General features: G+C 31.4%; 1 protein-coding gene across 4 annotated transcripts in view; it reads left to right on the plus strand.

Moving 5' to 3' along the window:
* Positions 1-11,520, plus strand: part of LOC134706693 (parathyroid hormone/parathyroid hormone-related peptide receptor-like) — a 152,347-nt gene extending 140,827 nt beyond the window's left edge. For all 4 annotated transcript variants that reach the window (XM_063565862.1, XM_063565863.1, XM_063565865.1 and 1 more), the window contains 7 exons: positions 119-275; positions 993-1,053; positions 1,418-1,487; positions 2,742-2,833; positions 7,595-7,745; positions 8,875-8,916; positions 9,906-11,520. In XM_063565862.1, the coding sequence (XP_063421932.1) occupies positions 119-275; positions 993-1,053; positions 1,418-1,487; positions 2,742-2,833; positions 7,595-7,745; positions 8,875-8,916; positions 9,906-10,274 (942 nt within the window). In that variant the 3' untranslated portion in view covers positions 10,275-11,520. The remainder of the gene's footprint in view (positions 1-118; positions 276-992; positions 1,054-1,417; positions 1,488-2,741; positions 2,834-7,594; positions 7,746-8,874; positions 8,917-9,905) is intronic.
* Positions 11,521-12,168: the final 648 nt, after the last annotated feature.

A 12,168-nucleotide genomic window follows, 5' to 3' on the forward strand; every position in this document is an offset into this window, starting at 1 on the left:
GAGGAGGGAGGAGGTTGGTGTTAAATCAAAAATTCAGTAAACTGAAAACACAAAAATTACGGTCTTTAACGAAAGCAAGGTGTTTTATACAAGATGTCAACTTTTGATTATTTTTTAGCATTGGGAATGTCGGATGTTTATGACAATCGTAAACTATATAATGGCTGCTAACTATGCTTGGATATTTGTGGAAGCTTTGTACCTACAGATGTTGATATCAGTAGCGGTGTTTACAGAAAAGAAACATTTACATATCTATATGCTGCTAGGATGGAGTAAGTGTCGAAATACAAGAATTCATAGAAATGTAGGATTATGAAAAAATATTAAAAAAAAACATAGAATTTGATGAGGCATGTTCATATTTAATTTTCCATGGAGCATTTGGCGTAAATATCTGTAGTTGATCGTTTTCGTCTACCTTTGATAATCAATTCAAACATCAAAGATTTTTAAGACGAGTTTTCTCTATTTCCTGTCAAGACCTCGGTTTTAGTTTGTGGCCCGGATTTGTTTTCACCCGATCGATTTGTGACTTTACAACAGCGGTATACTACTGTTGCCTTTTATCAAAAACATATACTTTCAGATACTCGTGCTACAAAATAATGTGTATAATTTATAAATTGTGTATGGCGTATGAATCTATTTGATATAGGTTCAACTACATATGAACAGTACGAACACATGAAAGATCAAATATAACTTAAATATGCGTTCCATCTCTAAAACAATTAAAATCTCTTTCTAAAATGAAACACACTTTACCTTCCTATTCTCAATTAAATTTTGATTAAATCTTTCCTCGACAAACTTCAAACCCTAAGCTAGTGACCCACGGCGAAAGCACCAGATTGATATGTAAAATGGTATTTATATATTACATAAATAGTCCGATTAATGATATTAAACTGATCAGAATCAAACACATTTCGAGATTTAAGAAGATCACCTTTGAACTGATTAATTGATATTATATTTTATGGTTTCAGCATTTCCCTTGGTATTCATTATACCCTGGGTAGCTGTAAGATCGACAGTGGATAATAAACTGTAAGTATCCTTATGTTGAAAACATCATTTATCTTTATAAAAACGGTACGCATATTAGTGTCAAATCAAAAACGTCTGATTACTTCATTTTGAACTCAAGGGACCACATTTTGATCCCAGGTAAAGAGCACCAAACTTATTTGTGCGAGAGTACACATTCATTTTGATTATTTGAGCAAACTGAAATGATTGATTTTAATGTTAAAAATAATTTTTCATCTTCTAAAAACTATCAGTAAAGCGAAAGGTAAACTCTTAGTGAGTTGTTTTTGTAGATTTTCGTTGTTGTCGTGCCCAACATCATTAATGTTCCTAATTTTTGCAAATATGTGATATAAATACTTATCGGCAATTTAAATTTCAGCTGCTGGACAACTTATGACATCCGTTGGGTGGAATGGATTATTCATGGACCTATATTATTAACTATTGTAGTAAGTTTAATAAGGACAAATTACAAGTAAAATTATTCTTCGAGAAATGACTACAATATTTGTTCTGTATGCAAAGAAATAACATAAAAAATGTGGTGCATACTGAATAACCGGCGTAGCGTGTTATCTTGAAGTGTGCACCACTTTTTTATGTAATTTCCAATAGAGGGAAAAAAATAACAGTAACTCCTTATAATTAAATTCTAAGTTGCATTTTAAACCGGGGTAAACCATTTACAAAACCGTCGATGACGTCACAGTCACATGCCAAAATTAGGTTTATGTGCTGATAGATAAAACATTGTCAGCCAATCAGAAGTAAAGATAAGACTATTGAAGAACGATATACTGGTCTCCTTTATTGATAGAAATGATTTCAGTTTATATTCTTGTATATCAAAAAATATTTGATTTCAATGAACACAAAGGCGAATTCAGAACACATTAAGTGCGAACGGCCACTTTTTCAACCTTGAACCCAGAATATACTCATGTGACGCATCCATGTAAGTATTGTGAATATCACAAACCAGAAGTACTTTTCTGCGGTGAAACATCCTCTAGTAAGCAAGTTGTTTGAAAAAGATGTGAATTCCACCATAGATTCTGAAGCAGTAAATGCGCACGATGTTATATCCTCATTGCAAATTTTACAAATTGTCAATGTGAACAATATAGAACTTATTCAGATACGTTATGGCAAGATCTCTGTTAGGTCATTCTGAATATAAGTAGCATCTCTACCTACGTTCTGGACCTTGACACAATTTGTCTTTTGATGACGAAGACTAAGATCGGAAGTAAATCGCCAGGAAGTTATAGAAGTATAAGATAAAATTGAGAAAGGAAATGGTGAATATGTCAAAGTGACAACCACCCGACCATAGAGCAAACAACAGCCGAAGGCAACCAATGGGTCTTCAATGTAGCAAGAATTCCCGCACCCGTAGGAGTCCTTCAGCTGGCCTCTAAAATATGCATAATAGTACATTGATAATGGACGTCATACTAAACTCCGAATTATACACAAGAAACTAAAATTTAAAATCATACAAGACTAACAAGATTAACAAAGAGTCTTAATCAAACAAAGACCTGTTATTTGTTCACAGACATTACGTTCTACAGACAATCTGAAATTAAAGATAAATAAAAAATGTTCACATATAATTGAGGCGTTCATGTTGTACATTAGATCAATCAAATAAACATAATAATTTCTAAATAATGACGACAGATTTTACTTTATTACAGATTAATTTTACCATATTTATCAATATCGTCAGAGTTTTATTTACCAAATTGAATTCGTCGCCGTGTCCAGAGACTAAGAAGTTTAGGTATAGGTAAGTAAGTCTTTTAACAATGCACAAGTAAATGTAAAGATGGACGACAAATATGGCTGATCCACATATAACGACGGAATTGGATATACTAGGTAAAATAATTTGGCATCCAAAGGTTCCTTTCTAACCTATGTAATAAGAGAGGAATTCTTCTAAGAGTTTCCTTTCAAAATATCTATCCCGATTTTCGATTAAGGTTATTTATAATGTATAATAACATAAACATACATGTAATACCATTGACTCTAAGGAACATTTATCCATTATCTAGTCATTTTATAAATTTAACTGTTTGCAAAACTATGTATTATTCTTGATAATAACGATGTTTATGTCCAAGGCGGATAACCCTGGCCTCACAGTTTTTTGGAACTTTTGGTCCTCGGCGATCTTTAACTTTGTAGTTGTTATGGGTTTCAAACTTTTTTCATCTGAGAATGGTTTTATGTGGCCGTAGCGAGCGTCTGGCGTATACAAATATGTTTTAACCTGTAACCTTTTGATGGCTATTATTCGTTTTTTTTTCTCTGTCCTATAATGTCTTCCATTTATTTATTGTAGCCCTGTCGTGTAATTTTGTCATTTAAATGTTATAATTAACGCTGCCATTTAAGCGGAAGGTTTGGCATGCCACAAAACCAGGTTCAACCCACCAATTTTATCATTAAAATGCCCTGTACCAAGTCAGGAAAATGGCAATTTTTACATTATAGCTCGTTTCTGTGTGTTTTACATTTCATTGTTGTGTCTCTGTTGTGTCGTAGTTCTCTTTAATTTGATACCTTTCACTCAGTTTTATTTGTAACCCGGATTTGTTTTTTCTCTATCGATAAATGAATGTTGAACAACAGTATACTACTGTTGCCTTTATTTATGTATAAACTAAAACTTAGTAAATGACCATGATACTTTGCCAAGGTGTGAATAAATATCGCCACACCTTTAGGTCACCGAGTTAATGGCAAATCGTTTGTCACTAGCAATTTAATTTTAACAGTTCTTCGAGTATATACTTTAGTTACTAACTGTGTTTACTGAACATATATAAGACAAAATTGCAAGGTTCAAATATTCCTTTATCCAATTTGAACGCGGAAGAAATGGTTGAAGGTTTTATTAAATTTACTTTAGGCATTATGATTGGAGCAAACTTTGATGGTTTGCCGTTTTAATAAATAAGGTGGAATGTTTAATTGTGTAATTGTATGTTTTGCAAGGCAAAACTTCATATAAGGAAATGGAAATATTTATTGACGCTATGTTGAGTTTTATAGAATAAAACTCTTTCACTATAAATTCTGTATGTATTTAACTGTTTTTAGCCAATTGATTATTTTTAATAATGAATGTGTGATTTATTTGATCTGCATTCTTCCTTTTTTTAAATTTAGTCATTTTGTCAAAAATTACGAATAAGACAATCATGTCCGACTTCAAATAAAGTTACACTTTTGCAGATGTTTTTGTTAAAAAGCATATAAAAACCAATAAAGAAACAGACTATTCCAGCTAATTTCGCACAATACTATTTTTCTCCATTTCTAAATTCACTTATGAGTCTTGTGTAAAAGAAAAGCTCGCCTAGCATACAAAAATCGGAAGAAAGATGGCGGCAATTGAAGAAGGTTGGTCACATCAGAGGCAATCTTTTTCAAAAATATTATGATGTATGTTAAAATATTCAAATATCGTCTGTATAATGCAACATACAAGTGTTCCAATGCTAAAATAAGTGATTCTTTAAGATTTGGTGGTCAATTACTACATTTGAATATAACAATTATGGTAACTATAAAATGTACTCACAATATGTAAACATGTAAAATGGCGGACCTTACTAATATTAGATTTTGAGAAAGTCATCATGATTGCCTACAGTCTGATACTGACTCAGTAGCACAAAGGAGCACACCACTGAGTACTTCAAATAGACTGCTATCCCAACCTCCTATAATTTTCACAACAATTGAAGGCGAGGAAGTCAATTTATCAGAATTATTAATTAGATTAAGAATGGAAATTGGGAATGTGTCAAATTACAGATACAATAACCTGATCATTGAGCAGACAACAGCCGAACATACTATTGCAAGTCGAGATTTTGTTGGTCTAGATTTTGCTAGTCAAGGTTTTGTTGGTCCAGATTTTGCTAGTCAAGATTTTGTTGGTCTAGATTTTGCTAGTCAAGATTTTGTTGGTCCAGATTTTGCTAGTCCCGATTTTAATGATTGTATCGATCCATGAATTGCTTATGTTGTTACTGCTAGTGTAGACAGTGATTTGTCTAATTGTGTTTCCAATCTCAGAGCAAGAATAGAGAAACAAGAGCAAATAATTTCAGGTTAAATGATAAACAATTAAGCACTTAAAGAAAGCAATAAGCAAATGAATGGTAGAGTCGAATCAATTGAAATTGATCTTCAAAAATATGGGAGGCGAAATTGTCTGCGTTTTTTTTATGTTCCCTTGAATAAAACCGAGCTTGGTTCAACACATGATAAGATAGTTGATTTATGCAAATCTCCTCTTGAAGTCAATATAACAGTTGATAATATTGACACACACATAATAGGGTTTGTTTGAGTTCTCTCTCAGAAACATGTTTATTTTCATCGTTACCACCTTATACAATATGGTATCTTTGATAAGTTTAAAATGACTCGAACCTATAAATATCTAATCACTCATATAATATTGGTAGAATCCATATTTTCACATTTTACAAATCGGTAAGGATGAACATAGATATGTTTCTGAGGGTACTCAAATAAAGCACATTTGCCTTCAAATATTTTTGTAATGAAAAAACAAATCCATATTTAGTTGTTGCTAGTTATTCTGATGTCGTATGGAACGTGGTATTGCCGAGGGTTGCGTCAATATGTCCTATATACTATAATCTCTGCAACAAATGAGTTTTGAATTTTCCATTTGTATATTTCATCTTTATTCTTTTCTCATAATCTAGCAAGCAATACGTTGTAAGGTATTTAAACGTCAACACATTGGTAATTTTTATAGGAAAATTTACTTTACTAATTTTAGTTTGATGACTTATTATGTATGTTATATAATAGAACTGCAAAATACCTGCATGTAAAATTGGATTTGCTTTATGGAAGTACTTTGTTTCTTGAATAACAAAAATGCGAGAAGTGAATAAAAAAAATAAGAAAATTGATATGGATTTCAAGCAATTGAAAAATAACATCATGCAGGCGTTTTGCAAATTGGTGTTATTGAACTTTATGTTCAGCATGATATAGTGGTGTAAGTTTACTAAGATAACATTGCAAATAACAAACGGCTCATTAGATTGTAGATTTTGTACCAATTGATTTTTATAATTATATGACCTAGATGTTATGTACAAGTTTACCTAGGGTAATATGACGAATTACATAAGCATTGAATGGCAATTCCTATGAAACAGACATGTTCTGACAAGACACCATCTTGTTTTACATAATGTAACGAGAGATATATATATTTTTTTATCATTAACGAGCTGAAATGAAGACGGGACCAAACGAGGTTGCATTATTGTTGTACATGACAATAATATACCAATGAGAGTTTGAGCTTATCTGTACAAAATGAATCAAACAGGCTACTTATAGGGAATTTTTTTTCATTATTCTGGATATATAAATAAAATAAAAATAACGAACATAACGAATTTCCGAGGAACATTTAAACACATGAAACAAATAGATAACACTTGTCATATAAATGTATAAAACAAAACAAATTATGTTTGGTCTAACTCATAGCTAATGTCACTTTTTAGTCTGTATTTCAAAAATTCTTATAGATAAATCCATAAAACAGTTGTGTAAAGAGCTGTCTGCTACTGTTGAAAGATATTTGAAAAAAAGTAGATAGTTTGACATGTTTGGTTCCTTTTTTTCTGAAAGAAAATGTAAAGTTCCAAAGCCAGCTATGTTGATTTTTGTTCAAAATATCCTTCTTATACATTTTTTAATAGATATAAATGTATTCATTCCCCTTGTCTAAATGTATCTATGATATAGTAAGTACCTTAACTGCGGCTCAAAATCGTATAGACTGTGTTAAACTATTATCATAGATTAACCGGTTAGGCTTAACACAAGCTTATCTGGACATCTAACTTACGCGGATCATCTAACCTTGTCATGGATTTAATCTCGTGTGATATCTATCTTTGCATTACTCGAGTGAATTATAGTTTTAGAGCAATATTTGAAATCATTGTATGGATTAAAAATGAGTGTCAGAATAATTTAAATCATTCATACAAAAGTTATTCTAAAAAAAAATGATCAACAAGCAATATTTGTTATGTTTCTCTTTTTAGTTGTACAATATTACTCTGACATTTTTAATGACAAAAGTACTCAAATGTTTATTTAATTGTAAAATATGCCAATTAGCGTTGCTTTAGATAACATTTATGCCTTTAAGAATGGCTATCACGGGATTGCATATTACATAGCTCAGCTGGTTGCTTAACTTATATGCAGGTTCTAGTTTATATCTTTAGTTTCAACAGTTTTCTTTTTCATAATATCTTCTATTACAAATGTTTCCTTTGAAATTAGCAATTTTTAAAGCAATTAGGCTACTAGGTATACTAGATTATAGACAACAAGAACATATTTTACCTATTCAACAATCAACGAATTTATCAAGACTAGCTCAATTAGTGTTTCAAATGAAGAGATAGGCGTTGTTATCTTTGTCTGTACTCTTCTTGATGTTATATTTTTTTCATTTCAGGAGACTTGCGAAGTCGACGCTTGTTTTAATCCCATTGTTTGGTGTTCACTATATGGTGTTTAGTATAATATTTCAAATTGTGGAGACCCAGTCAAAAGGACTCGGGTTGCTCATTTACTTTTACTTGGAAATTTTCTTTAATTCATACCAGGTAAGCAGTATACATTTTGTTTACTTCGTTCCCGGTAAGCAATGTTTTTTTTTATTAACTCCTACATGGGAAGCAATGGGATTTTATGATAAAGTTATAATTTATAAAACAGTGAGATTTTTTTTTCGCAGTTTTCATTGCTCGTGTCATCTTTTTGTGTATTTTGTTATATATTTTATTGATTCAAAACTTAAATGGACCATTTAGTGTTTATGGTATGACTTTTGTGGTATAATCTATTTTGAGGGTAACAGCAATGGAACAATTATCAGTTTTACAGAAACATACGCAATTGTCTAGAACTAGTAATACATGCTACGAATGATCAGCAATATAATTAAATGACGATCTCTCATCGCTCCCGTCGCGTGGGAGATCTAATGAAACCCGCTCTAAGGTCACATGTAATTAATCTCGTAGGTGTGTCTTTTTATACCAATAAAAATGAGTCTTCGACGATCTTGAAAGTTTGTCGTGCGGTAAAAGGATGTAACTTATTTATTAATGAAGAAATCGTCAGTCCAAAGAATTCATAAACTTTTTTGATTTGCTCAGTGATAGGTCGTCAACTCATTTGCATATCATTATAAATTCATAACTTCTAGTTCACTCACATGTGACCTCAAAGTGGGTTTCGTTAGATCTCCCAGGCGACATACCAGAAAACTGGAGCGATGAGAGATCGTGCTTTTTAATTAGATTGAATGATCAGTAGCACCCAGAATATTGGACAGAACAACAGACAACACTTATTATTGAGATAAGAAACATTTACATCAAGTATTTTGACCATAACAGGATCATTCACTCTGCAGGAAAATGACGCTTTCAATTTCGACTCCCCCGAATAAAGTACAGACAAAGAAAAAACAACCAAGAATAAGGCATGGCTAAGATTCTTGACTTGGTACACAGATTTGTCGAAGATGTAAAAAACACCTAAAATACCTAAGCACCAAAGCTCACAAAGAGGTGATCAATTCGTCTAACAGGGAAATGATAGAAGTCACATTATTTAAGTTAAAAGTCATTGCATATTTGTTAATTATATGTTCACAACTTATTTCAACCTTTTTATCTTTCTTTTTATATATAATATATTCTATATTTGGAACATATATATTTACAGGGGTTTATCCTTTCTTTGTTGTTTTGTTTCTTCAATTCGGAGGTAAGTGGCGAGTCTAGCTTGAAATTAAAACTTGAGTCATAGGACTTATAGTTTCAATGATAAAGACATAATTTTTCTTACCTATCAAAAGAAAGAAACGACGTATATCATTGAATATAAGAGAATGTGGCAAAGGTCAATGAGACGACAACGTAATAAATGAGGCTAATTTTTAACAAGCACTACAGTGTTACATATTCAAGATGGTGAAATATACCAAAGGGACATTCAAACTCATAGGTCAAAAATTAACTGAAGAGCAGCGTCTAACCAAGACAAAGACAAACAGAAAAATAACAGAACACAAAACACAATATAAAAAACTTAAAACTGAGTAACACGAAACGCTCCAAAATCTAGGAATGATCTCACGTGCTCCGGGAAGAGTAATCAGATCTGGCTTCACATAAGGAGCACGTCGAGTTGGTCATGTAAGTACAAACCCGGTAATAAGTTAAATTCGAACATGTGTGCTACCATCAGATAAACAGATATTTTTGATTGATTTACAAATTCGTGATGGTTTTCGAAGAGATGACGTCACTTTCACCACTAAACTCTTTGTTTAATGCCTTGGTTTAATACCTTTATTTCAAGCAGCAGTTCTCTACCAATGCAATCATTATTCCTGTGATAACGTTTCGACTGGGAGATAAAATGTTCAAATGTTTTGAACTTCTTTTAGACATTACCAACAACAAGGAATTTAAAAAAACCGACAGAATTAAAAATTACTCATGATAGTTTCTTTTTAAATCAGAGGTATAAATTTCAGGGGAAATCATAAAAGCACATTCATATATTAACTTATGAAAAACGTCGATATTCCTTGTTTTGAATTTGAATCTTTCATTTCATAGACATTTATAGATTACAGTTTTATGGTAGGAGACATTTATCGGATAGGACATTTTCATGTATCCTTACATTCGGTTGCGGGTTTATAGCTTCCTTAATTTATTAAACGTTTTGCTTTGAATTCATTCTAGGTTCAAAATGAGTTTAAGAAAGCCTGGAGGAGATACACATTGACCCGATCGGGAAGTTCAAGGTGGCGATCAACATTTACGTCACGCACCAAATCATGGAAAGATCACCGGAATTCGGATTCAAATGGTGTAACAAGTAGAGGGGACAAAGTTCGACCCAACGAACGTGAACTTCACTCGTCGCCAACTTTGAATATTACTCAATCACCTATAACACAAAGTAGTTATGCTTATGACGTAAAGACTAGTCAAGAATTAACAGGACAAGATATAGAAATATGTGAAAATACACCATGGCTAAATAATAATCACACTGCATATGTAGAACAGCATGGGTTACCAGAAGAACACGCCGATGAAAGTTTATGAAAGGCAGCACTTTATAAAGCCTTAAAATATTAAAACAAAGCGTCATGAGTGCCATCCTAATGTTCAAATGTATTGATTGACTCAAAATAACGTACACAATGCAGGGATATATATTCCGAAGACGTTGCTCGCAAATGGACATATACGTGTAGAGGAGTTTGCTTTATATTATAGATAAAAAGACAAAGACTTAACTGATTTATATATATGGTTGCGACTTTTAAATGAGACAGAAATTAAAAGAAAATTTAGGTGCTGCAGTTTGCTCCAATTGTCACCTTTTCTTATTTCATGTCGATGTTGTATGATATTTTTTTTTGCTTTATGATTTCATTTTGTAAAACATAATGTTTGAAGAACACTTCAGGTGATGTAACTGTATTTTTGTCAAATATTTTAAAACATGAACTATGTCCTGTCAAAGAGTATTAGTAACACCAAAAAAACATTCAAACATTTCAAACTTAATGTCAGATTAAAATTTTAGGCTGAATTTATTTATGTATAGATATATCCGTACAATGAAATGCATCCTCGATTGTCTATTAACCGAGACTCAGTATTATGGTTCATTAATTTGACAATGGCATTTAATGAAATACCAGTAATGATGAAAATAAACTGTTTTGGTGAACCTTGATGAAACCTGTCTGCTACTTTATCATACCATGATGCAGATATTTTCGGAATATTGCTAGGGATTTATTTGATTTTATGTAATTTTAATCTCAAAAATTCCGATTTTAACTTATAGAATTTTCGGCGATTTTTATCATTGGATATTTCAACAAAAGATGAAATATTTGTGGAATTCATTTATGAATGTATATCAAAACATGTTCAATCGATGTGGTTTCGTAAAATATGTTTGGCCTTTTGTACTGCAGCTACATTTAGAAAAAAATAGAATTTGTATAAATTTAATTTGTGTTGATCACAACTGTATGATTCTAATTTGTCAAATTGTTTATTCAAGTGTTTCCAAGATATGGTTGTATATTTATCTGTGTAGTAAATAGAATTTAACATAACAGTGAATATTGACCTTGTTAAACTAAATCATGGTTTATCATTGTTTAAATGAAAGAAGACATTTATTACGAACTTTACTGTTTGTTTATCATGAAAACCAATTGCGTCAATCAGTTGTTTATTTTAAGGGCATACGATACAGTTTTGATCCTGTATTTACAAGTTCATGAAAATTTGCATATAGGCTATTTTTTAACTGATTAAATCAAATATGTAATAACTTTTTGAGTAAAATGAGGTCGACATTTTGTATATTTGCTCAAAATTCAGATTTGTGGCCGTAATTTCTTTTTCGAAAGAAAGACATAACTTTTTTGTTATAAATAAATAAACACAATTTGTTTTTTGTTAAATAATCGGTAATTTCTGTATTTTATAAATATCATACAAAAAAATGCAAATTTTTATTCAGAAATAACTCATATTTATCAAATGTTCATGAATTGAGGAAAAAACGTATTTTTTTACTGCATGTTTATCTAATTTAAAAAAAAATCCTCTATTTACAGTTTTATAAAATTTGGGTCACATAATCTCCCTGCAAAATGAAACAAAATGTCGTTTTGAAAAATAGGGGTCCATGAACTCGTTTTCAAATTAAATCAGTTTGAATGATAAAAATCAGTCGAAAATGCATCTTTTCCCGATATCTCACAGTTTGACGTCGCGAAAATAACAAATTACGTTAGCAACGTCATTACCTTCCCTGTAACTGTATCGTATGCCCTTAAGTTAATGTTGTATTTGTTTTATGAAAATATGAAAATATAAAATTCAGATAGGCGGCAGCACATAGTAAAGAACCAAATCATCTCAATTTCGTCTTATTGTTTAGTAATAATTTCTCTTGCATATTTTCTAA

The sequence above is a fragment of the Mytilus trossulus genome, chromosome 2 (assembly GCF_036588685.1).
Source record: "Mytilus trossulus isolate FHL-02 chromosome 2, PNRI_Mtr1.1.1.hap1, whole genome shotgun sequence".
NCBI lineage: Eukaryota > Metazoa > Mollusca > Bivalvia > Mytilida > Mytilidae > Mytilus > Mytilus trossulus.